A 27225-nucleotide genomic window follows, 5' to 3' on the forward strand; every position below is an offset into this window, starting at 1 on the left:
AAGATAAAGTCACCTGGGAAGAGAGAACCCCAATGGAGAAAATGCCCACAGCAGATTAGCCTGTCGGCAGTTTCTTGACTGACTCATTTTCTTCACTGCCGTGAGAGGACCCAGCCCAGGGTGAATGGGGCAGGTGGTCCTGAGAGCTACAGGGAAGCAAGCCATGAGAGCAAGCCAGGTAAGCAGTATCTTTCTGAGGTCTGTGCTCCAGTTCCTGCCTCCTGACTTCCCTACAACAGACTTAAAAACTGCAAGGTGGAACCCCTTCCTCCCAGGTTGCTTTTGGACACAGTTTTTACCACAGCAATACAAACCCTGGCTAAGACCCTGTTAAAGGACAAAAAAAAAAAAAAATGTACCGTCGTCAATAATCAGACATCCAGATGCCTTAAGAAGAGCCCGGCATCTCCGTGCAGATGTTCTAACCAAAGCTGCCCAATCTCAACTTCCTCAAGGGTAAACATGATGCATATAGAGATCCTATAAGGTGACTGTCGGGCACTGCCAAGGTCATCAAGACACAGGAAAGACTCCACTCCTCCAAACGCAACTGCACAAGTGAGAATTCTGAACCAGATCCTGGACCAGAAAGGGCATTTGTTAGGAAGCTGGCAGCACAAGAACATCTGGTAGTGCTGTTCATGCTGTAGGAAAGTGTCGGTAGTCAGCCGTGCAGGTATCCTGTCACCTGCAGGCTGGAAGGAAGGAGAGAGAGCCTGATCTCTCAGGGGAACAGAGACAAGCAGCTCACCGCCTTTCCAACATCCAAGGATCAAATTCAGGAGCCAGTCTTGCACTGCAAGGGCCTTTACCGGCTGAACCATCTCTCAGGCCACAGAATGTTCTAGAGTCAGTCTTCTCAGATGATGCTGGCCATGAAAGGGAAGGAGAGAGGAGAGGCAGCAGCAGGTAGAAAGGCTCAGGGCAATCTCCTACAAGCTTTTAGACTCACCCTTTTAATTAACACAAAATTCTCCCTTAAAATAAATCATTCTGCAACTTAAACCAGAAAGCGCCTTATTTTAAGAATCAAAATAGTAATGTGCCCTTGCCATGTGCAGGATCTTGGTGAGTCAGGCAGAAACAAACCCCTTTCAAAGTGAAACCGCACCCTACGAGCACACTGAGAGGCGAGTCACAAACTGAAGGCAGCCACTAAAATCCAGTGCTTAGACTCCATTACAAAGTAACACAACAGACCCCCATCGCTCACAGGCCCAGGGGGAAAACACCAGTGCACTCCAAGTTTTATTATGAATGTATGTAGTAAAAGTCAGGAAACGAATTCTATTCGTAAGAAAACATAGCCTAAATTCAATCAAATCTTCAGTGGTTCACTGTGACAGGCCCCCAAAGAACTTAGTGCATGAGAGAAAACCGTGATTTCCCAGCCTTCGGCTTGCACTGCCTCCCTGGCTCAGAACAGTCAGTCTGTCCACAGTTATCCACGCAGCTGCTCTCACACAAACACTCCAGCCCCTACTGAGCTCACAGAGCGCTTCATGTACAAGACACAGCCAATACCCACATCAGCACTGCCCACCACCAGGGCCGACTACAGCTACTAATCCGGCAGATGCATCCCTTACACCTTACTGGGAGCCCGCTGCCGGTCTCCTAAGGTGGCTGTGATAAATCACCACAGACAGTGCTAAACAACAGAAAGGGGTTCTCTCATGGTTCTGAGACAGAACTACCAATGTGCGCCAAGCTCACTGGGTATGGCGGCTCCCACCTGGAGGCGGCCCTTGGGAAGCTGAGGAAGGCCAGCTGTGGGGGGGAGGTAGGGCTGAGGACGGCCTGTGAGGGATACAGAGAATGACAGGCAAGACATAAGTCAAGACACACAACAAGACCCATGACAAGGAAAGGGAAGAGAGTGGGGTGGGGAGGAGGGAGAAGGGGAAGGGAAAGAGAGTGGGGAAATGTCTGACTCTGTAGTAAGACACTGCTGCCCAGTGTGTATGTGTGGAGGGGGAGGGGTAGGGATGTCCATCCCCTGCCCTGGCCCTCGGATTCTGGGGCCTACAACACTCAGCTTATGGGTCCATTAACTCCCCGTCTTCGCCTGACTTCCTTCCGTCTGAGTCATTGGGTTTAGAGCTCACTCTGATTCTCTTCCTCTTAAGACCCGTTATTCCCACCTGTGAGGACCCCTTTCCCAAATAAGGTCGCATTTACAGGTTCCAGGAAGACACACTGGAGAGGGGGAGGGAGCGGGACCCAGCAGTCAAACACTGGCCTTCTAGGATTAGTTACATCCTAAGTAAAGAGGGGATCCTTAAAAGAAGCTCAGGACTGGGGTACAGCTAGGCCGCAGAGCTCGAGCAAGCATGCTTGAGGCCCTGGGTTTGTCCCCAACACTGTGAAAAGTCAAGTCCAAGACATAACAAATCACACTTCCGTAATTCGGTTTTATCCCATGAGTTATCTACAGGTAGACCCTCTCTCTCAGGACTCCTTCTCCTGGTATCCTCCTTGCTCCCTGTACAGATGAGCTCGGCCAAAGGAAGGCACTGGGCGCAGCAATTAGCTTTCAGGGTGAGCACTCTCCCCTCTGGTACACTGCGCTGTCATCTTCCTATCCCCGGGCCTTACAGATGCACTCTTCAGGGAGGGTTAAAGAGCAGAGGACCAGGCTGAATGCTCCACTCCTGGGCTCATAAGCTGTCCTTATTTGTGAAAATTACCAAGGAAGGGTACTGTTTGAAGGATTTATCTTTTTTGTAAACTTAAAAAAAGATTCTTGTAAGCTTCAGGGAATCCACTCCAATCTGCCTCTCACGGGTCAAATGGAATCGATAAGTATTGTCAGTTAACAGTCTGTTTCTCTCCCCACCTGCCTACTCCTGACAGTGGGGTCTGTTTTTCCCTTTCCCTGGTCCTGGGACACTCCACCCTACCCCTACTCCAACTACCAAGACCACGGGCCTAAGAATTTCAAATATACACCCAAAAGACCAAGAGAAAGTTTTCCTCCCTAAACTTTATCTTGTGCCCCTAACGTCCAGGTGTTCTCTCAGAATCTGCATCCAGGAGAGCTTCCACAGTTACTGACAGGTTGCTCTGTCCCAGTCTCACAGACTGCTTCAGCACACTCCTACCCACAGATGGTCCCAGAGCCTGAACAGCAGTAAAACGGAGGCTTCTGTGCATACCCCGTAACAGAGGTGCCCCCGTGTCAGCAGGAAGGAATCAAACATTTCCACTGCCCCTCATTCATTTATAATCAACAAAAGGGGCTCTGCCAGTGCCTGGCAAATACAGAAGTGGATGCTCACAGCCATCCATTGGACTGAGCACAGGGTCCCCAATAAAGGAACTAGAGAAAGGACTCAAAGAGATGAAGAGGCTAGCAGCCCCATAGGAGGAACAACAATATGAACTAACCAATATCCCTCCCCACCCCAGAGCTCCCAGGGACTAAACCACCAACCAAAAAGTACACATGGTGGAACTTGTGGCTCTAGCTGCATATGTAGCAGAGGATGGCCTCGTCCGTCATCAATGGGAGGAGAGGCCCTGGGTCCTGTGAAGGCTCTATGCCCCAGTATAGGGGAATGCCAGGGTCAGGAAGGGGTTGTGGGTGGGTTGGTAAGCAGGAGGAGCAGGGATGGGATACGGGGAGAGGGTTTTCACAGGGGAAAACCAGGAAAGGGGATAACATTTGAAATGTAAATAAAGAAAATATCTAATAAAAAAATTGAGAAAAAAAAATCTACAAAAGGCTGGGGATGTTTGGTTTCAGACTTGGGGACAAGGGACTGAGGCACATACTTTCTTTACCTATCAAAGTAGATATGGCTTCCAGCTCCTCCTAGCATCCCTCAGTCCCTACCTGGCATACCCTGGCCCCAACCCTAAACTTTCTATAGCTGGGGGGCTGGGCTGCCCTTCCCTGAGGGGCTCCTCCCTACATAATCCAGACATTTTGTGCTCCCTCCCTCCCTCCCTCCCTCCCTCTTCTCTCTGCTTTCTCTGCTCCAGCACCCTTTCTTCCCCCTCCCCTCTCCTCAATACTTGGGGCCAGTGAACTTGCCGGAGCACAGCCCTCCAATAAACCTACCTTTAATATAATCTAATTTGGCTTGAATTGGCTCAGATCACCAGCAGAGAAATAACTTATCAAGTATTATATAATACACTGCACCCATCCTTAAATGATACCTTTCTCGAAGGTATCCTTTGACATTGCAGAGTGGGAATGTCTACAAATTCCATGAATCACAACAGCAGAACATTCAGATTCGGAGGGGCAGATAAAGTGTTTTATTATCGATGTTGACAAAGTGAATTCTTAAATGACTTTTAAAAAGGGAAAGGCCCAGCCCGGCCCACACCCCACCCCATATGTGAACACACACATACAGACAGCTGCTGTCCTACTGTACAGAGAGGAGAGATGACCAAGAGCCTAAGCCACTAGGGTAATTTAAACCCAGAATACGCCCCCCCCCCCAAACACCCCAGCAAGGCACTACAAGGAAGTGGGAGGAGGAGGGGCCACCTAGAGACAGAATTGGTGGGTGGGGTACTGAAAGGGACCCGGTCTCTTCTCTGTTTCTCCCTCTCTTCCGCCCCCTTTCTCTCACCATGAGATGAGTTTGCTCCACAAACCTCCCAGAAGGATAGCATGCTTGGCTCAAACACAGACCCAGACAGCGGAACAAGAGAAGTGAACTGAACCCAAGCCAACCTTCCCTCCCACAGACGTGCCTCTGGTGTCTTGTCACGGTGGCCAAACCTGGGCAGCAGCAGAAGCACCATCTCCTCCTAGACTCAGGGTCTGGCTATGTTACCTGACACTCTGGCATGAGGGAACATATGCTCAAATGCACAGGGCACAGTTTCAAACTGGCTGTGATTCTGAAAGGAGACCGTGCAAGCGGTGACACCAACGTAGACCACCTGACGATGACGCTTGCAGGCCAACAGATGCTGAGCAGGGGCTCTGCTGGCTGCCGGGTGGGCGGCACAGCACCTGCCTCTTTAACCCAAAGGCTACCTTCCCCATGGGCGGGGCTCTGGCCTGCACCCACATGGGGACCAAATCTAAGCTACCGAGAGACGAAGAGTGAGCAATTCATACCTCCGCCAGGAATAATTGCCAACTTTGTTTCAACCAGGCCCATTTTTGCAGAGGAAGCTAAAAAGAAATAAAGAGAATTAAGTGACAGGCATGTCATCACTTTGTAATATGATAACTTGAGGAAGCAAGGTAAGATTCTCTGAAAACTTTGTTACAGATTAAATTGATACCACAACTTTTCAGCAATTACTTAAAAAAAAGTTTTGTTATTAAAACATAATGATTCAAAATGGCCCTCTACCCCCCCCCCACGCCCCTGCTCCACCCCCAGGAGAACACAGGACACTTTTTGCACAAAACTGCCTGGCAGTGAGTTAGGTCCCAGTGGTCAAAGTATCAAAATGGTGGTTCCACCTTTGGATCTGGTGTTGCCAGAGCAAGAGGGCCCGAATCCCATTCATGATTCAGAATCAAGGGAGAAACTTCACCTGACAAGTACGGATTCCTTAGCTGCCCAATGGTCCCCAGACCAAATGACTCTATCTGCAGTCAGATAAGGCCAAGTGTCCAGTTACTTTCTGACAAAAGGCCCCGCAGCTTAAGTGTCCCTTGGGCTGCTTCCCTATAGCCTTGCCTCCCGTCTGTGGCCTTTCTGAATGGGCTGCACAAGGCTCAGTTTCTCAGCTGCAAACTCATCCCCCAGTACCAGGAAAAACAAGTGAAGATCATCACAGCAACCCGGGAACCCACAATAACACGGGGAGGAGGGAAAGCACCCCAAGACGTGGCCACATGAAGCCACCAACAAACAGGCAAGCTACAGGCCTTCAACTCCTGCCATGCAGCCACAGAGTGAAGCAGGACTCTGTGATGACTCCCTGCTGTCCACCCTCCTGCTTCTCCAGTGCTGAGCCAGAGGGCGGGGTCCTGTGTGCTGAGACTCTGGGAGACAGTGCTCATAATAAAACCCAGGGCAGGGTGCAGGCCCTTGCTAGGAGCAGGGCAGACATGTGTGCTGTGGTGCCCAGCTCCTTCACTCGCTCCTCTCCAATCCTGCTCCCTCAGACACTCAGAGGGCTTCCAGGCAGGATGGCGAGTGAACCACCTAAAGGGCCACTGGCCTCTGGTCAGCACCCAGCTCTTCACAAACCCCGTGAACACGGTGCTTGCCGGCACTCCAAAGGACAGAACTTCCAGAGAGTGAAGTCGTCACTATGGAAACAAAGTCCCTACGTGCTGGACTAGATGTGTTTACTGACTGACCCCATGGGTAAGATGCACACAACCACAGGCATGTGCTCTACTTTAAATGGTAGATAGAGAACGAGTCTAGAATGAGCAGCCCTGGGGTCCCAGATCGGATGTGTCCTGCTACTGAGGCTGAACAAGGGATAACAAAGGAGCTTCAAATGCTCAGCTCTAAAGACAGTTTTCCCACCTGGAACGACAAACACCGGGCTGCATGGGAAATTTTCCAGTGTTCTACTCAAGAGGAAGCAGATCAAAAATGTCTGGACTTGAGGAGTGCACACCCCTCACCGCCGCTGCTGCCATCTGTGTGTGTTCTAGAGGCCAACCCAGAACCTGCCGCCCCAGACCTCAGGCTTCTTCATTAGCATATTCACTGTACAAAACAGCAGATCCCTTTTTTCCTGACTCTCATGGAGCCCGTTCTGTATTCCGATCATGACTGCTCCTCCCTCGCCGCCCTTCGTCCCCCCACACCCCACTCCTCATCCCAAAATCTCCTTCTCATGTCTTTTTTGTTTTTTTTTTTTTGTCTAGATTAAACACAAGAGGAAACTGAATGTCTTCCCATGTATTCCAATAAACATGTGAATCTCTAAATGCAAATAGCATCCCTTTATAATTCCTTAACCCAAGCTCCTTCTTCAAAGTGTGTTAACAGGATTAAATTCTCACCTGCTACTCGAATGTCGCACGCCAGCGCCAGCTCCAGACCCCCTCCGAGCGCAAGGCCGTCTATGGCTGCGATGGTGGGCACGGGGAGGTTTGCTGAAACAGAACAAGTTTATCTCCTTTACTCAAAGCAATTCCTCTCTGCCCAGCTCATTTCCGCATGCATTTTTATTTGGGTTTTTTGTTTGCTTGTTTGTTTGCTTGCTTGTTTTTCGAGACAGGGTTTCTCTGTGTAGCCCTGGCTGTCCTGGAATTCACTCTGTAGACCAGGCTGGCCTTGAACTCAGAAATCCAACTGCCTCTGCCTCCCGAGTGCTGGGATTAAAGGAGTGTGCTACCACGCCTGGCTTATTCGGCACACATTTTTAAACAGGGTGTCCCATGAAGACTTTCTGCCTCTTTCATCTTCCATAGGACACAAGCCTTCCCAGCATCCCTCAAAAGCCTTCTGTGTAAATTGAAGACAGTCTACCTTTGAATGGGGGAACACCTCTGAACCTCTCATATTCCTGAACTACTTTCAGGATTATTTTATTGAATTCTATAGCCTCATATCCTGAGGACCTAAAGTCTTTTACAAGATGCTTAGCTCATGCAAATCTAAGACTGGATAACCTATGCAGCAGTTTGGAACTCCTCGCCCTCTGGTGCTTAGAATGCAACTCAAGACAAGACATCTGCTCAAAGAAACACACAATGCCACCAGCCATAAAGGGCAGAGACCAGGCCCCCAGTACCAAGGAAAGCTGGTGTGCAAACACTTTGACTACCTCTTCTCTAGCTCTGGGATCCTGACCAGAAGTAGACGTGGGAAGGGGTGGTAGTCACAGAGCCTACAAGAGAGTGTTTCTGGAAGTTTCGACAGTAGCAGGTATCCATATGGCATTTTCAAAGGTATTCAAACTGTATTGCCCTTGGCCTCTCCCTCCCCCAATCCCCTGCCCACTTCCCTTTCTTCTTCCTACCGCCTGATTTCTAACCCCTTCCCTTAAAGCCCACACCACAGCCCTTTCCCCAGTATCCTGACTTGTATGGGTATTCTAATCTAACACATACATCCACAATCTTACCCAGGATTGAAGCCTGGGAGCTCCAATAACAACCTGGCTGGCACAACGACTGGGGCATGGATGCTGCTGTAGTAAACAGCCACTCTCTGACTGGATGAAGCCGACCCCACAAGAGAATGCATGCCAGGTCCTGCTCACTGGGCCATAGGGGAGAAGCCCCTGCTGCTGCCCTGCTAAACGGCCTTAATAATAAAGTGCCCCCTACACTCTGGTCGCTATATCCAAAGACCAGTACACCTCTCAGCCTTCCTCGGTGGAACTCCATTCTGCAGTAGGTGAAGATTAACAGAGAGACCCGCAGCTGGTCATGTGTCGAGAATGAGACTCATAATAAGACATCTATGTCACAGCCCCAAAGCTCAGGAGTCACAGTGGAAAAGGTGGCAGAAAAACTGTAAGCCAGAGGTCACAGATGTCTGCGGCCAAACACTGGCTGGACGTGACAGGGACACTGCACACATGCGCACGGGTGGGGGAGGAGCAGTCCTTCAGGGATATGGGCTCTGAAAGCCTGTTGCAGTAGGTGGTCCTAGCTGTGCGCTTAAGTGGGGAGCACACATGAAGCTGAGAGGGAAAGAGGGGAATGGGGAGGAGTTGGAACATATTATATGCTGGCTGGAGAGATGGCTCACAGGTAAGAGCACACGCTGCTCCTCCTGGGGACCTGAGTTCAAGTCACAGCACCCTCATACCTAGCAGGTGCTCTAGGTAACCTCAGGAACGCCCGCTGTAACCCACCCTTGCCCTTCCTTTTTCTGGTTTGCAGGTGAAATTCGCCAAATACCCTTCCTTGCACTATTAACCTTTCCTTGTTGAAGAAGTGACTGTCTGCTATTCCTCAGTGTGGTGGATGGCGTTTTAATCCCTTGGGTCCTTTGAGACCCAAGCTCCCCTCGCTCAGTGGCCTGTGTGACAGCCCTTCCTCCCAAGCCTTCCAGACAAATAGCAGAGCAACTGTGGCCTCTCGGTAACCTTCAGGAGCTGCGTAGACTTTACAAGAGGCCAAGAAATGAGCCTGTGCTGTTATGTATGAAATAGCCAGCCTCACTTCTACTCCCTGGCCTGCAGAAAACACTCTTGTACTGGCTATTTTTGTGTCAACTTGACACAGCTGAGTTATCACAGAGAAAGGAGCTTCAGTTGAGGAGATGCCTCCATGAGATCCAACTGTAAGGCATTTTCTCATTTAGTGATCAAGGGGGAAAGGCCCCTTGTGGGTGGGACCATCCCTGGGCTGGTAGTCTTGGGTTCTATAAGAGAGTAGGCTNAGCAAGCCAGGGGAGGCAAGCCAGTAAAGAACATCCCTCCATGGCCTCTGCATCAGCTCCTGCTCCCTGACCTGTTTGAGTTCCAGTCCTGACTTCCTTTGGTGATGAACAGCAGTATGGAAGTGTAAGCCGAATAAACCCTTTCCTCCCCAACTTGCTTCTTGGTCATGATGTTTGTGCAGGAATAGAAACTCTGACTAAGGCAACTCTCTTTCATAAAATTTCTAGGAAGGGATCATCTGTTTTTTTTATGACAAACTGACAATGAAATCTGTCCTATTAATATATATAAACTGTTCACTAGTGAATACTTTTAAAAATGTTTAGTGTGTGTGTATAGGGGGTAGGGGGTGTATGGTCACAAGAGTGTAGTTGCCTGCAGAGGCCAGAGGTGTCCGAGCTCCCTGTAGCAGGAGTTATGGGTGATATGGTGCTGGCACTGCTCTGAGGCTAAGGCAGACATCTGCACAGCCAGACTGTCACACACAAAACCAGACAAGTGCGATGTGATGTCAGTTAGTGAGTATAGCCCCCAACCCCCAATGAAAGAACTGGGTAAGAAACAGGCTGACTGGATTAGCAAGGTACAATGACTGACCAGGAGTCTGGCTCGGGGGCAGGAGCAGAGACACTGACCTCAGACACAGAATCTGGTACAAACAGTAGTAACCTTTTCCGATGATGATCAAACATTGTGGAATCATCAAAAAGCATTTTTTAAATCTGACGTTTAAGTTTTGAGGAATTAATGTTTCCAAAGAGAATACAACAAGTTTAACATTGTAACTTTTGAGAAACATAGAGCACAGTATGGCAACCAAACAGGGCAAGGGAAGAGTAACTGTGCCCACACTGTGCCCACACTGTGCCTGGGACTTCCAAACAGTAACAGAAACCAGCATGGCAGAGGCTGGCTATAAAGTATTTCCTACTGAAAAAATGATTTAATTAGAACAGCTTAATCTAGTCAATATTTTACAATACTATAAATTCTAAAGCCATACGCCCTTGGAAAGGCAGACTATCGGTACGGAGGCCTGAGAGAACACCCAGAGGGCAGCTGCGAATGCCTACAAAGGTCTTGAGGCAGGAAATGAAATGCCAGGGCCACGGCTACAGCGAGAAACCGTGACTCAGTGTGTTACGCAACAGTGGGATCAGATACTATTTTGAGTTTCATTCCAGGAAGTGAGCCAGGTATGACAAGGAAGATAATAATCCTTTTGAAATGCTCCTAAAAATATAATTAAAGCAATAATTAAAGAGTGAAGCTATTTTGAGAAGAAAAGGCATGGTGGGTGATGGACCTCAGAGCCCTTGGCACACCCAGGCCTGGCGAGGCTGGAGTCAGCACTGTACTGGACGTGTTGTGGCTACTCTCTGCTCCTCAGGCAGAGGCTAATTGTAAGCCTCGAGAAAGGCCAACAATCTGATTGTGAGAAGGAGGCTGGTGCCAGTTATGTGACTTTCACACTAGGTTCTGCTTCGAGACCAGCATCCTGTGTCAGCCAGATGACTCGGGGGGTAAAGGCGCTTGCAGCCAGCACTGAGTATCTAAGCTTCACTCTTGGGACCCACGTGGTGGAAGCAGAGAATTAACACCGTGACCCTCACACAATGAAAAATAAACTGTAATTTTAAACAATTTAAAAAAAATCTAGTACCACTCTACAAAACAGCAAAGTCATTAATTTAACAGGAAGGTCCATATACGTTATGATGAAAAGTCTGAATACCAAAATCAAGAATAGAAATGAAATCTTTATTAACAAAATCACAATAAACCCCTAGTTATCTCTAGGTCCAGTTAAAATTGTACTTTTGACTTAAGATGCTTTCCCCCTTCTCTCTAGCTTCTGAAGAAACCACAAGAACAGAACACAGTGGTCCCTGAGCAAAGCTGGCAGGCTGGGTAGGCTCTGCTGAAGGCTGGCCCAGGACTGCCACACAGGGTGCTGCTGGATGCCAGCAGGCATGCCACAGAGAAACACCACCACCCTCAAGGGAGAGATGCCAGATCCAAGACTGGAAGTCTCAGCCACCTTAGTCAAACCCCTATGACAACTAAATGCTAACACCAGGTTAAAATTCAAATAAAGGGAGGCAGCTTGGAAGGCTCTGGTGTTCCTCATGGAGGGGAATTCTGTTAACAGCCACCTCCTGAGGGCCAGTTCTACCTCTACACACCCGCACACAGGACCCATCCCACACACCTGTACACAGGACCCATCCCACACACCTGTACACAGGACCCATCTCACACACCTGTACACAGGACCCATTCCTAGTTTCCAGGCTGTACTGGGACATAAAATAAGAGATTGCATTGATGTTTAGCCTCGGAAGATGGGAGGGGAAACCACCTGCTGACAAAATAAGCCAGAGGACAGTCAGAGAGGGCTGATGCCACTGCAGGGTAGAATGTAAGGACCAGGCAGGCACGGGAGTCCTGGCCACAGTGTGGGACAAGCCAGAAAAGTACTTTGGAATTATTTTCAGAGAGTTAACGCAGACGGCTTGAGAGACGTCTCTGCAGTTACAAGCACATACAGCTCTTGCACGGAACCTCACACTGGGCAGCTCACAATTGCCTGGAAAGCCAGCTCTAGGAGACCCAGCACCCTCTTCTGGACTCAGAAGGGTATTTACACTAACACACACACACACACACACACACACACATACACACAGAGCACTGCAGCCAAGCCCCAAGGAAAACCTTAACGAGGCAGCAGGGGCAAAGCGAAGAGCCCCATGTGTACACAAGTGTCAAAGGCAGCATAACAGCAACGACCACACAGGAAAAGATGGCAGCAGCCGAGAAACTGCCAGCGCCTACAATAAACACAGCATCCGGTGTTCCTTATGCAATTAGAAGTACAGAAAGACCAATGTTTTTTTTTTTTTTTTTTGGTGTTGATGGATTCTAGAATGGTATTCTGGAATGGCAGAAGTTGGCAGTTTAAACTCACGGCTCAGGCTTTAAAAGCAGAGTGGCCAGGTGGTAGTGGCACGCACCTTTAATCCCAGCACTTGGGAGGCAGAGGCAGGTGGATTTCTGAGTTCGAGGCCAGCCTGGACTACAGAATGAGTTCCAGGAGAGCCTAGGGCTACACAGAGAAACCCTGTCTCTAAAGAAAGGAAGCAAGCAAGCAAGCAAACAAGCAAGCAGAGTGCTCCTGACCAAGAGTCACGCTGTGCACAGCAGACTCTCAGGACAGACAACAGTGAGAGAAGAGCTTCAGAAAGAAGCTAGCTATATAACTCCTAAAAAGTCGCCCTTCCTTCCCACGACTCTTCCTTGGCTCTCAGACACAGACAGAAGACACAGTGAGCATACAGTCTGCAAACTCAAAACTATTCTTGGGCTGGGCGTGGTGGCAGATGCCTTTAATCCCAACACTTGGGAGGAAGAGGCAGGCAGATTTCTGAGTTCGAGGCCAGCCTGGTCTACAGAGTGAGTTCCAGGACAGCCAGGGCTACACAGAGAAACCCTGCCTCAAAAAAAAACCAAAACCAAACCAAAGAAAACAAAACTATTCTTCACTGAGTAGCTCTCAGCACAATGTGGTTAAGGCAAAAGCCAACTTATCAGGTGGCAACAAGTTCGCACGGAAACACAGGAGCACTCGGCTTCTGCCTGCATGGCAATATCGCTGTGGCACTAACCGGCTGAGGTTTTGAATAAAGTGGGACAAAAGTCAAACACCTACATGGTGGGGTAGATCTGAATGGCAACAAGAATGGCAGCTACTCTGCTGCACCAGTGCAGCACCAGACAGAGCTCCTGCAGGTTGCACCAGTGCAGGAGACGGAGCTCCTGCAGGCTGCACCAGTGCAGGAGACGGAGCTCCTGCAGGCTGCACCAGTGCAGGAGACGGAGCTCCTGCAGGCTGCACCAGTGCAGGAGACAGAGCTCCTGCAGGCTGCATCAGTGCAGGAGACGGAGCTCCTGCAGGCTGCACCAGTGAAAGAGACAGTAGCCATGTTCTTAATACCGTATGGTGATAGGATGACCATAACGGTTAAGTGTATAAATAACAGCACTTAAACTCAGTCACCTTCCTCCTTCCTTCTGATGTCATACCAGAGATTCTGACCCTCATAACAGAGACCAAGATGTAGGACAGTGCTATGTTCTACAGAGGCATCTGTGAGAGGAGTCTTTCCAAGTAACCTCTCTGATAGTTTATCCACAAAATGCAAAGCCACACAATGGGTTGACTTACACTGACTTACTTAGTGTGTCCACGCACGCGCATGCACGTGAGGAGGGTGTCTATGTGGAGGTCAGGGGACAACCTGCCAGAGTCGATTCTCTTGTTCCGCCATGTGGATGTGGGATACTGAACTCCACACCTCTGCCTACAGAGCCATCTTGTCAGGGAGGGCTATCATTTTATAATGCTCCTCAGGCTTCAGTGTCTGGGTGGGATCTGAGGTATACAACCTCCCACTGAGACTGAGACAATTTGCAAGTCTGTGACTACTAAGGAGCCTAAGCCCAGTCAGTAAAGCAGTAATTCTCAACCTGTGGGGGTCGAGCAACCCTTACACAGGGGTCACCAAAGGTCACAAAACACAGATACTTATGTTATCATTCATAACAATAGCAAAATTACAGTTACAAAGTAGCAACAAAAATAATTTTATGGCTGAAGTCACCACGACATGAGGAATTGTGTTAAAGGGTTGCTGCATCAGAAAGAGTAAACACCACTACCCAAGAATGTGAGGGACTTTTTTTTTTATTTAAATTCTTTTTTTCACACAATACATTTTGATTATGTTTTCCTGTCTATCAATTCCTAGATCCTGCCCACCTCTCTACCCACCCAATTTCATTCTCTCTCTCTCTCTCTCTAACCCATTCCCTCCCTCCTTCAGCACCCCCCCAAAAAGACCCAGTAAGTCAAAAGATGCAAAACAAAACAAAAAGTTCACATAAAAATGACAGACAGATAGACCAACTGACCGACTGAACAACCATTAAGTTCATTTTGCGTTGGCAACTGTTCCTGGGCATGGGGCCTGCCCTGACATGTGGCCGGTGTGCCCAGTGACACCCTGCTATAGGAAACTGATTTCTTCTTTCCCATCCGGTATCGACTGTGAACAGCTTCTTAGTTAGGAGGTGGGCTTTGCATCCACTTCCTGGAGTGTCCTCTCGAGGGCTTCCAGGCTGCGGCTGTCAAGCCTCTGTGTGTTCACAGACACACATCCTCGGGTGGTCTTCATTTAATGTTGACAGAACTTATTCATCTTTTCTTTCCCATTCCCCAACATGTCCTGTGGGCCAGACAGACATGGCCACAGGTAGGGCCTAGGCAAGCAGCCCAATGCTTTAGTTGTGTCTCGTTAAATAAAGCCTGCACTGTGGCTGCAGCAAGGCTTCTTGCCCTCTTTCTGTTGGTGACTCTGGCTCTGGCTGTGTGTGTCCCTCATACAGATCAAAGCTGAGACCTAAAGCTTGAGTACATCTAACTACAGCATTCATGAGACGCACCTCTTGAAACTGAACCCTAAAGGGAATACACACTCCCCTATCTTACAAGGCTGTTTCACCTCTGCATGGTTCCTGTGCTCCTAGTTACACTATTACTTCCAGGGCCAAAAGTATCCTTTTGTGATGGCTTCAGCCTATGGTTGCCATTTGGAGCACAAGTCTCAAGCCCTGCCATCTTACCACAGTGTTCTACTATTTAACCAAGCTGATCTCTTGGTGTTTTGCTTTTTCTTTTTCCGTCTTTGTTTTTCTCCCCTCCTTCTCCAGGGGGCAGACTCCAGAAAGATGCGGAGGGAGGCTGCCACAGGCCTCTCCCGACTTGCTTCTGGGCTCAGGAGACAGCTTCAAAGGTTCACCATGAAGAGACAGGCACTGGCTGTGGCTGGAGGCGCCTCCTCCCACTCCCGTTTGCTCGGCCTTTCCGTGAGGACGTGCTGACACCTCTCAGAGGCTTTCTTCACTACACTACGCAAACATAGGACTTTATTTTAATTGCCTTTAAATTAGTTTTCCCAATGGAAATCACCCTTAAATTCCACACTTGTGAGGTGTGGCTTGGCTTAGACTGTCACTCTTCTTGTATGTCACTCACTTCCAGTTCTTATATAGCTGCTTTCCTAAAAACGTCCCAGGCTTCTTAGCTACTGAGAATGCCTGGCTATCTACTTATCTATCTATCTACCTATCTATCTATTATTAGTGGGTTTTTCTCTTGCCGACATGAACTTAAGGTTGAGAATGTCCCTTAAGTGGTTGACAAGTCTCATGAAGTTGGACATACAGTCTCGGGTAACTCTCCCAGCTTCTCCTGTGATTCACGACCCCTCCCAGTTCCTTTTCAGTCTGGAAGTCCGTGATTCTTGAGGCTCTGTGTATCCTGTTTCTAGCTTACCTGTACTGTTTCTAGCTTACCTGTACTGTGAACCAAGAACAACGTCTCTATGTATCAATTTTGTGAAAATGTAACCAACTTTAGATTCTGGCTCAGCACATTTTTACAAAGGCTCTGTAAGAATAATGCGTACTTTCTGGTTTAGGCGTGAGTCTGTTAAATCAAACCCCAAAGCCATGCTGTTTGGATCCCTAAAGTTAAAAATTACTTATCACCGTTTGTCCTTTTGGATTCATAGCAAAGCAAGAGACACATGACTTGCTAACACTGTCAGACTTGTCAGTGTGGATCATCTTACTGCCTATGGAGACAGCAGTGGTAGGAGCAGTAACTGACAGTGCTCGTTTTCTTACAATGCTGACTGACGCCATGCTGGCACACTGCCCGTCCTCCTTGGGTTATTAGGTTTTGATTTTCTGAAAGAGAGGTTTGGTGGTCTGGCCTCAACTTCACTCTATAACCTGGGCTGCCCCACCTGCAATCCTCCTGCCTCATCCAGCCTCTGTGTGTCGACATACAAGTCTGCACCACCTTGCCTAACTCTTGATTAATAATCTACTTGTCAAGAATTTAAAAAGAGAGGAGAGAAAAGAGGAAGAGTGTGTAAGTGTGTGTGGATATATATATACATGTGTGCAGGTGTTCATGTGTGCACACATGTGTGGAGGCCAGAGATTAATGGCAAGGTATCTTCCTCAATTGCTCTCCCCCTTACTCTCTGAGTGAGTCTGTGACTGAGCCTGGAGCTGACAATTAGTCTGGGCTGGCCGCTCCCCAGCTCCCTGGGGCTGCGATCACAGCTGTGTGCGCACCACCACTGCAGCCAGCTTCTCACACGTGTTCTGGGGATCAAACTCAAGTCCACATCCTTGCATGCCACTTCACCAACCGAGCCATCTCACCTGACCTATTTCACGTGTCTTTCCAAGTGAAATACTTTAAGTGCTCAAGCAACCACAGTTCATGATGATCTAGCTATGAATTTGACCACCGCGTGGGGAGAGACAACCGTGACGGAAAGCCTATCCTCCGCATAGCTGTGCTTACCAATGTCATTGATCACAGCTCGGATCTTGGAGACAAAGGGACCAACTTCACTGGAATGCATCTTGGCTCGTTCCTTAAGGTCAGCACCTGCAAGACATTGTATTCAGATGAGATTGTAACAAAAGGGCAACTGGAGAGCAAAAAATTATGTGTTTACTAATGCCGTATGAGGGCCCATGGAATTTATACGCTAAATTGGTGACCGTGGGAAAGATCACGTGTTCCACAGCAGCATCCTGCAGCTTTCGCTCCCCAGCACCCCTCCATGTCATACCCACTGACCACTTTTGCTCTATAAGAACTCAAGTCAAGAAGCCTTTCACGGACTCATCTATTCACTAAAAAGTTACAAACACAACAACACTGTCACAGACGGACTCAGACTGGTGCCATCGCCTGTATCCTGCGGGAGCCATGGAGATCTTCCCGCCTCTGCTCTGGGCTCGTGGGTGTAACGGCCAAAGCGGTGAAAATGGCCAACTACAACAAAGTCACCACGGTGACTGCAAATCCAACCTGAGAAGCGCTGGCTTAAAGCCAAGGGATGAGGTCGTAATTATGACTTTATCACACAACACTAAGTTTAGAGCAGAGAAAAACATATTTCAGTTCCTTAAAGGGTCATTTCACTCTGAGTTCAAGACAGGGTTTCACCAAAAGCTGTCCCATTGAAACAACAAACTAAGCACAGAGGCATGTAGGTGGCTGTTCCTCTCTCCTTATTCACTGTAGAATATGACTATGTACAGTGCCCAGGGGATGCTAAGCACGCACACACACACACACCCCTTCCCTAGGGAGGAGAATTAGAATTGGCCCAGCACAGGCCTCTTAATCCAGTGGCTCTCGGGCACATGCCACTGAGATCTCAGGCAGACCGTCCGTCCGTCGAAAGCACAGATAACGGTATGCAGTATAGCCAAAGGACACTGAGAAACCGGAAACAGTTAAACAGCACCAAAAGATGGCAACAGAGCTAGGACGTGCTCTTCCGAAAGGGACTTAAATAAAACAATCAGGAGTATAAATGCAAATGAACCTGCTGAAGGAAAAACATAGTTACGGAATGATACTCAGCATGGCAACCAGTTACAAAGCAAAAGGAAGCACATAGGATGACATCCAACTGAAGGACTCTGGGCAGCAAAGACAGCTGTCAGCAGAGCAAAGAGACAACCTGTAGAATGGAAGAAAGCATGTGCCAGTTGGCCACATCTGCCCCACAGCCTAGAGCACACAAGAGGCCCAACCCAACAGCAAGAGAACAGCTGGCTGGCACAGGATGGGGACGGAGAGTTCTTGTTGTCTTTCTGATGTGTGCATGGGGACAGAAGCAGAGGAACGATGAGTGTGTACCATGTGAGAGATGCACCTGCACGTGCACGCACAGAGGTCAGAAACTGACCATGGGTGCCTTCCCTGGTGTATCCTGGCTTCTGTTGTGTGATAGTATCTCTCCCCTAACCTGGAACTCAATGATGGGATAGACTAGGTGGCAGTCTCAGTGGATAGACTGAGCTCTGGGCATCCTCCTGCCTCCACAATTGCAACGCCATCTCCACACTCATCCAAGCGTAAGTCTTTATGCTTGTGCAGCATGCAAGTCACCCACTGAGTCACCTCAGGCTGCTGCTGTTGCTGTTGGGGGAGGGGAGGGTAAAGGACAATATACAAGTAGCCAACAACATGAGATCACCAACATCACCTCGGAAAAGACAATGAATGCCAGACTGTAGACTAAATGCACTCTAAAGCAGGGGGATCGGGAGTTCAAGGCTAGGCTGGGTAGCATGGCAAGACCCTGCCTCACAACAAATGAGCAAAAGGGTTGTAGAGAAGAGGGAGCCCTTGAATTTTATCAGTGAAAATGTACACTAACATACCCATGTGGAAATGTACGGAAGGGCCTCATGAGAAACATCACCCGATACAACAATCCCACTAGTGGCCGCTCCTAATGCACAGCTTCGGTCACACCGTTACCTACACCCAAACACAGTGTGAAGAAAGCAAAGGCCAGGGAGACAGCTCAGTCAGTACAGTGCTTGCTGCAAGCTTGAAAACGCGAGTTTGAGCGCAGGACCCACATTTTTGTTTTTGTAAGTGGTGTGTGTGTGTGGTTATGAACCCACTGCAGCAGGCAGACAGGCAGATCCCTGGGGCTCACAGGCCAGTTGAGTCTACTACTGTCAGTTCCAGCCAGGGAGAGACCCTGTCTCAAAAAGTAAGGTGGACACTGGCTAAGGAATGACACGGAAGATTGTCCCCTTTGGGCTATCACCAATCATGCTCAGGTAAGACAGAGAACTTACCTAGATGCAATTTGGAGAAGAGATCAATTAATAGGTATACTGGAGCCTCTAAATGTTCTAGCAAAGAGATGAGACACAAATCTCCCAAATTTAAACCAAAAGTCAGGCTGGAGAGACGACTCAATGGTTAAGAGCACTTATTACTCTCCTGAGGACCCGGACTTGGGTCCCAATACTTAAACGCTGGCTCACAACCACTGGCTCGTAACTCTAGGTCCATGAAATCCAATGCTATCTCCCAGCCTCTGTGGGCACCAGGCATGCTTGCAGTACACATATATACGTGCAGGTAAAAACAAAACACTCATAAAATAAAATTAGACATTTTTAAAAGACCAGAAATGATTAACATTAGTGGGAAAGCCATACCGAATGCCAAGACAGGCGGGAAGCTGGACTTCTGCATCAGTCAGCCCAAGCTATCAATGCAAAGGCTAAGTAACTTGAGACACCAAAAAGCAAAATGCTTTACTGAACATCCAGAGAAAGTTCTAGTGGTCTGGACCAAAGATCAAAGCAAACACAGCATTCCCTCTGGCCAAGCACAAACCAGAGCTGGCCCCTTACAATCTTCATTTCTGGGAAGATTGTGGAAGCTGCAAAACAAAGACTTGCAACAAGCAAAACTCCAGCAACTGAAGAATCATAAACCAGCAAAAAGAGCCAAGGAACACCTCACGTCTGAGCTGGGTCACCCACCCTTCCTTTAACAACTGTATGAACTAACTTACCAGCTTTATACCTGGGTAACATCTTCCTTCCTCGTTATGTTGTAATTCTTTATGGAAAAATTTATTATGAAGATTTGTCAGGCATCCAAAGATGTTTCAGGACCAACCCTGAGCACATGCTGCCCAACGTGAGCACGGCAATGGTTCGGGCAGCTCTGACTGGAGCACACACCCATCCTCACGGTACAGTGGCAGACGAAGCTCCAACCCCACATAACCCCTGTGCCTGCTTTTCATCTTAAACTGCATTCTTGTTTGTAGCATTAACTAATTTATCTCAGATTGATAAAACTATACACATTTATCAAGCATGAGATGATGTTCTGAAACACACCATTACTACAGGATGGGTTATGAACTCAAGTTCATTACTAAGAATACCACCTAAGAGCAGTGCCTGAGGGGTGAGAGGGTTAACATTCACTTCCTTTGTGGGGCTTTCCAGGGATACACACTACAAGGCTTCATCCCCAGGACGGTGCCACAGGAATCTCTCAGGAGGTCTTCAAGTCATTGAAAGGAAATCCTTGAAGGAACCTCCTCTCCTTCCTGAGAAGTAACTTTAAGCTCTGCCCACGTGTTCCTGCTGCCTGCCACCCACCCAACCCAACTGGGCCAACCAGTCATGTGTTGAAAACTTCCAAAGCTCTGGGCCAGAACAATTCTTTCTCTTCACAAACTGATTATCTCGGGATAATCAATAATAATGTTACAGTGACAGAGGCTGGCTAAGGCAACGGCCACCGTTCTACCTCAAGACACTGGGTTCTTTGCCAGGCTACTATAGTGGGGTGGCTGGCATGCAAAGCAAACTACTTGGGTGGTTTTAATTTCCTGATGTATAAAAAAAAGATACGGTCTACCCTGCAGCAGGTCATTGCAAGCAAGCAAGCAAGGGCGTCGAGTCGCAACACAGAGAGTGGAGGGAGCCCTGCGTGAGTGCTTTGTTGACGTGCTGTGGCCTTGGACCCACCCACTGGACGAGGCTTATGTGCAATGGCAACAACTGACCGGTGCAGCAAAGCCTAACACTTAGAGCATCTTCCCTGAATACTCAGAGCCTGAGACTGCTCACCTACAGACTCTCATCTACACTAGCTAATCCCACCCTGCGCCCCTGTTCCCTCCTGTGGCCCCACTTGACATTAAATTATGACTGCTCAAACCCACCTGAACCTTCAGCAAGGAGGACTCCTCCCACCTTCCACCTTGCTGAGCACCTATGGCTGCAACCTCATCAAAACAGCAGCTGCTCATGGTCAGGGTTTCTTTTTTTTTTTTTTTTTTTTTTTTTTGAGAAAGCATCTTGGAGTGTAGCACTGGCTGGCCAGGAACTCACTCTGTGTAGACCAGGCTAGCCTGCAGTTTGTGATGATGCCCTTAACTGTCTCCATTCTTAAAGACACCCTGAAGTTCTCCTCATTCACTGAGTCCTGCCTGCAGGGTTCTCTTGACCGCATTCACCCACAGCAGTCTTCCCAAACGGGCGTCTCTTCAGGCCTTGCTACTGCCTTCATAACTAAGTCCTGAAGCTTGTGTGGCCATGCCAGCAACGTCGCCAGCAGCATCACCAACGGCAAACTTCACCTTCAGTTTCCGAGTGTGCACACACAATCTAACTTTACATTGCTTTCAAGGTGGCACCTTAAAAAATAGGTAAGGGCAAAGAACGGCTAAAGTAAAGGGTAAAAGGGACACGGGCTCTCACGCTCTATGACACAATGAAACGCACTTGCTGGGCAAGAGTGACAAGCCAAGTTCCACCCTAGGTCCCACGTGGAAGCAGAGAACTGACTTCTGGGAGTTGTTCTTTGACCTCCACATATACACTATGGCACATGCATATCAGTTCTCTCTCTCTCTCTCTCACACACACACACACACACACACACACTTCCAGAAGTCCACATAACTTGAACTTGCTGATTCACATAGTAAGAAAAGGCCCAAAATACATCAGGGAACTACGTCAGGATAAAGGTGACAAAGCTCCATCGCGTCAACTTTTAACCACGCTCTCTCAGTCACTGATCCATCTATTTCCTGTACCAAGAAGCAGAGGGAAAAAGGGCGGAAAGCAATGAGATGACAGAGGCCTGCTGTGAAGTGGTGCCCGCTGTCCCTGCAGGAAGTGCAAGGGTAATGCAGGGCCCCTCGGCTAAGAGCCTGCCCTCAGGCTCACTCACAGACTGGAGAGAAAGATCCTGGAAAAGTCCCCCTGCAGAGCTGCCACCAGCCTGGGTTCCCCCACAGAGCACCGTCACACCATAGCAGCTTAAAATCGTCCCCACATGATCAGGCTTTGTGCTTGGAAACCTTCACTCATAACCGCTCACATTTTTTTTTTTTTTTTTTGCCAGTAAACATGTACTAAAGTGTTATTAAGTTCCCTGTAGCTTTAAATAAGATGAGTTGTTCCTGACTGAATTTCATTACCAGCACTATTAGTACAGCTGACCACATCATACATAAACAACAGATCTAACCACTAGTCAGGACTGAGTGTAAAACTGTGTTTTAAATGTATCTCGTTCAGGGCCGGCTCCCATCTTCCCATGACTCCCGTCTTCCGCAGTCTCACTGGCTCGTGTATCCTTGTATGGAAACCATTTCTCACTAGGATGGTGCAGAGTTTGCTTTCAATTTGACTCATGCTGAGAAAAACATTCCACAGTGAGCAGGAAGGAGCTTTGTGACAGCAGGGTCACTCGACTGACTGCTGTGGGGGGATAATCACACAGCAATCAAGAAAGAGCTGACAGCCCGCATCCACTCCACTCAACAGCCAGCAAGTGGTGCTGAGAAAAAAAAAAAAAAAAACAACCACCTAGAAATCACCGATAAGGATCCCCATGAAGTGTCCGGTGCCATCCCTCTATAGAGGGATAGGCCCCTCTCTAAGGGAACTCAAGGCCTTTCCTTTTCCCTGAAGTGAAGGAGAGATTGGGACTGACCATCCTTTGTGCAAGAGGGGAAACTCAGAAAGGAACACCTCAACCCTGTACCCTACTGAGAGACCCGGGAAGTTTTCGGAAAGAACACAGTTGAAATAGCTCCTCCTGGAGGGAGGGGAGGCTCTTGAGACTAAGGGAGAAAACGACATCTGTGAGGCTCAGAAACTTCGAAGAGTCCCCAGGCCCCTTCTCAACACTGCACGAGCTTCAGACCCAAGGCACAGGCTTCCTTCTGAGTTTTTGAGACAGTGTCGCGTGTAGCCCAGGCTGGCCTCTGATGTGCTGGGTCCCAAGGGCGACCTCCTATCTCCACCTCCCAAGCCCTGGGCTTATAGGAACGCACCACAAGTGTGAAAGCAAAGCTTTGTGCCTGACAACCAAGCAGTCCATCCACCAAGCCTGCCATGCCCGGCCCTCAACACTGGGCCCTGAAGCACTTAAGTTTCCAGTAGGAACTTGCAAGCCGTCTTCTTCCCACGGCATCCCCCTCTCCCTCCCACCACCATTTCCTTACTTTTGTTCTTTACTAGTTCCTGTCCACAAATGTGAACCTGACGCCCCAAACCCCAGACCCCTCTGGGTAGGCTCTGGTTAGTTAGTCCAGCTCAGCTCAAGGCTCCAGCCTACATTAGGGCAAAAATATTCCATCATCAAAGCCATACGCAAGCGGGAGGCCTAGGACCACGGAAGCATCTGGCGACTGTGAAGGCTTTTCAGATGGGCTCAGAAGTCACTGGCTTCTGGCGACGGGATCACCTGTGAGCCGCCTTCTGCTGCAGGATACCGCAAGCTCCTCGCCATCCAGAGGAGAATCAAACCCTGATAACCTGCTTCTACTCTAATGTTTCTCTGCTCTGCGCACGTGACCTTATGCAACACAGTCTGTGTTCATGGCTGCCACTCCTCCATGGCCTCACCCCGAGCCTGCCCAGGAGCTGCCATGATCGAGGGCCACCACCCTCAAAGGCTAAAAGTCATTTCCAGACAAGAGGTGGTCGCTGAAATTAAATGTTGGTATACGATCTCCAAGAATACTAAGGAACTTTAACCCTTTAGCAATCTTGTAAACAGCGGGTGTGGGGAGACGACACTAGTGAGCCACAGAAAACCCAGGGACAGTGGCCACAGGAGGAGACAGCAAATGCTACCCTTTTTTCCCCCTGCAGCTGGGCTCCACCCCAGGGCCTTGCACTTGCTAGCCAAGCACTCTACCACTGAGCTAAACAAATCCCGATCCCCAGGATCAGCAAGTGTTACAAGTGTTAAGGATGATGGATGGCCTCTGAGCAGAGAGGCCCGGGTCTGCTCCCCAAAGGGCCTGCTTTACTATCATGTCTCACTCATATGCATTTTAATAGGAAACGTTTTGCTACATAAACTATCGTAATGCTCACAAAAGGGGGGGGTGGGGGTGGGAATGTGACCTTAATCAGTGGGGGCCTATAGACCAGGCTAGTTATCACAGGAAATTTCTAGACACTGAATCAGAGCGAGCAGGCAGGTGACGCTGAGGAGGAGAGAGGCTCTCTGGAAGAGCAGAGCTTGGTGACTTACCAGGCCCCCAGCAATGCTTGTAGTGGAAAAAAAGCTGCCTGAATCTCCTCCAGGACAAACACCCCTTGGATGCTAATTAAGCATAAAATTTCCAATTAAAAACCCTGGCTAGCACAGGGCAGCTGTGGTGCAGGATTCCACCAGGACTCACTCCAGTTTTCCTCAGGCTTGTTCTCAACGTCTGCTCCTGCCTGGCACTGAACCCCTGCTGTCCTCAATAGGGTAAAGGACTCCACACACATGCACACTGACCAGGGCTCCTCCAGAGAGTCCCACTTACCCCGTTTTCATGGCGGTCACCTTCACGGTTCTGGGAACTCACATGGAACCGTTTCCAGAGTATACTACTACCTGACGTAAGCAAGGGTGCAGCGGCGAGGGCACAGGCTTTCCTAAGGTGCCGCCTCTGCAGTTCTAACTTCTGAAACTATGTCGACATTTATATAGTCAAGATAAGATACAATAAAAGGAACCTAAATCTGGGATGCAACAAAAGCACACTGGAGGGAAATATCCCGCACACCTTTCAAAACAGTACCTTTAGGGACCTGTATATCTCAATAGTATGGCCTCTCAGAGCTACATCCGCCATGTTACAAACAAGCTGTGAATGAGAAAGATGTGCGGCTGGGCGGGCAGCTGCTATGCAAGCACAAGGGTCTGAGTTGGGAGCATACTTCCATAATGGGGAGCACCAGGAGGCTCCCTGAAGCTCAGCAGCCGACCACCTTAGCCGAATGAATACGCTCCTGCTTCAGTGAGAGAGCAGCCTCAAACAGAAAGATGGACTGGTTTTCATTATTTTCAACTATGGTAGGTACACGTGAGGTAAATGTGTGCTTCCAAGGAGCTACAGGCTGGCTTGAGTGCTGGGAACCAAACTTGGGTCCTCTGCAACCTGCAGTAAGTGTTCTTAACTTCTGAGCCAGCTCTCCAGCATCGGTGGACTTTTACAGAAGTAAAATGGATAGTTAGGTGAATGGGGACCACCTCTGAGGACCGAAGTGGAAACTTAAGGGTTCTTTGGAAAGTCGGTTGGATGGTGTTTAGCTGGGGCAGACACATGAAGGAACCTTCCGTCAAAGTGGTCACAGGTGAAAGGCTAAGGCAGCCTGGTGAAGGAGGAAGATCTGAGGCAAGTCTGCTCCAAGCAATAGGTGTACTGAGTCTGGGAAGAGAATGAGCTTTGTCAGGCGGAGAGTAAGGGCTGTCTGTCAGAGGTGACAGAAGAGGGCAAAGGCAGGGCACAGGGCAGAAGAGGTTGTGGCCAGGGCAGATGAAACCTAACATGCTTGGTGTCAGCTGCCCTGCTGTTGCTAGGAAAGCGACTACAGACAAAACATGTCTGTCATTATCTCTAGATGAGTGTCTTAAGGTTTGACTGCTGTGAACAGATACCATGACCAAGGCAACTCTTATAAGAACAACACTTAATTGGGGCTGGCTTACAGGTTCAGCCCATTATCATCAAGGTGGGAGCACAGCAGCATCCAGGCAGACACAGGGATGGAAGAGCTGAGAGTTCTACATCTTCATCTTCATCTGATCTGAAGGCTGCTGGCAGAAGACTGGCTTCTAGGCAGCTAGGACGAGGGTCTTAAAGCCTACGTCCACAGTGACACATCTACTCTAACAAGGCCACACCTCCTACTAGTACTATTCCTTGGACCAAGCATATTCAAACCATTACAGTGGGTCACACCCAGTCTCTCTAGGCAGGCCTGTGATTCTGGAGGCACCAGGGTAGGCTAAGTGCCCATGTCTCTCCCAGTGTCTGGACACTGACTCTCTGTGGGCTTGAGGCCACTACTTGCATGACTGATTTCTGGCTCCCAGCATCCTCTGTTGTTGTCAAAGACCCCTCCCTCCACCTAACAGGGGACACTATATCATCCACAGGCCCAAAGGACAGAGCAGGAAAATCTCCATCCACACCATGAGATCTGTGGCTTCCATCTGCCAAGCCTCCTGTGCATATCAGTGCAGCAGGTCGCTAGCCCGGCAGGTCTGGGCCCTCAGCTAGCCTTCCAGACAGCAGCGATGCTGGGCAGGCGCAGTGCTCTGAGATCAATCACTTGGGTTGTGTGCAGAAAGTGCTGACGTGTGTGCGGAAAGTGCCTAGTGGCCAGGCCAAAGGCAAGATGAGCCAGCAGCGTCATTACTAACGGGTATCTCCGATATGCTAAGAAAACGGTATGTACAAAATCTAGGACAGTATTCCGGCCGGTCTGCTGAGGTGGAAACAGAGTTAGAAGTTAATGACAGCCAATCAATTACTTCCTTGGAACTGACGGGAATCCTGGCAGGGTCGATGGAAGAGAGCGCAGGCGCATAACCGTGAAAAGGTCACGCTGGAGAAGATCAAATGTAAGATCTGAGCTTCTTTCTGCCTAAAAGAAACGGAAGACTGAGTCCCAAGCACACTGAGACAGAAAGGGAAAGATAACTCGGCAAAAGGAAGAGCTAGCTTTTGAAAAGGACAAGTAAAATGATTATTTTGTATTTTAAGAGAGAGAGAAAAAAGACAAAAGTTATAAATAATTTTAAAAAGCTGGGCATGTGACATACATCTGTGATCTCAGCACTTGGGAAGCTGAGGCAGGAGGATGAAAAGTTAAAGGCCGGGCAGATCTACAGGTGAAGACCCCATGTGGGAAACCAACAGAGAGAGGACAAAGGCTGAGCTCAGAGCTGAGGCTGCAGGCGGGTGCTAGGGAAGAGGGCGCATGAGGGTCCTGAGACAGAGACCAGCCAGCACTGCACTCAACCTGCCTCAAAGCAAACACAACACAAAACTGTCCGAATGCGGACACTCTTAACTGCTGACTCCACAGACACGAAAAGCAGAGGGGGTGGAGGTGGGGAGGAGGGAGCAGCTTGATGCTAATAAACTTGATTTCCCATTTAAAAATAAAAAAAAATGATAAATTAACAAAATTGTC

General features: G+C 48.9%; 1 protein-coding gene across 2 annotated transcripts in view; it reads right to left on the reverse strand.

The window, feature by feature from the left end:
* Auh (AU RNA binding methylglutaconyl-CoA hydratase) overlaps positions 1–27225 on the reverse strand; it is a 95235-nt gene that overhangs the window by 45858 nt on the left and 22152 nt on the right. For both annotated transcript variants that reach the window (XM_021180192.2, XM_021180191.2), the window contains exons 4-6: positions 16733–16819; positions 6953–7045; positions 5090–5146 (exon numbers count right to left, since the gene is read on the reverse strand). In XM_021180192.2, coding sequence (XP_021035851.1) covers positions 5090–5146; positions 6953–7045; positions 16733–16819 — 237 coding nt within the window. The remainder of the gene's footprint in view (positions 1–5089; positions 5147–6952; positions 7046–16732; positions 16820–27225) is intronic.

Source organism: Mus caroli, chromosome 13, assembly GCF_900094665.2.
Source record: "Mus caroli chromosome 13, CAROLI_EIJ_v1.1, whole genome shotgun sequence".
Classification (NCBI taxonomy): domain Eukaryota; kingdom Metazoa; phylum Chordata; class Mammalia; order Rodentia; family Muridae; genus Mus; species Mus caroli.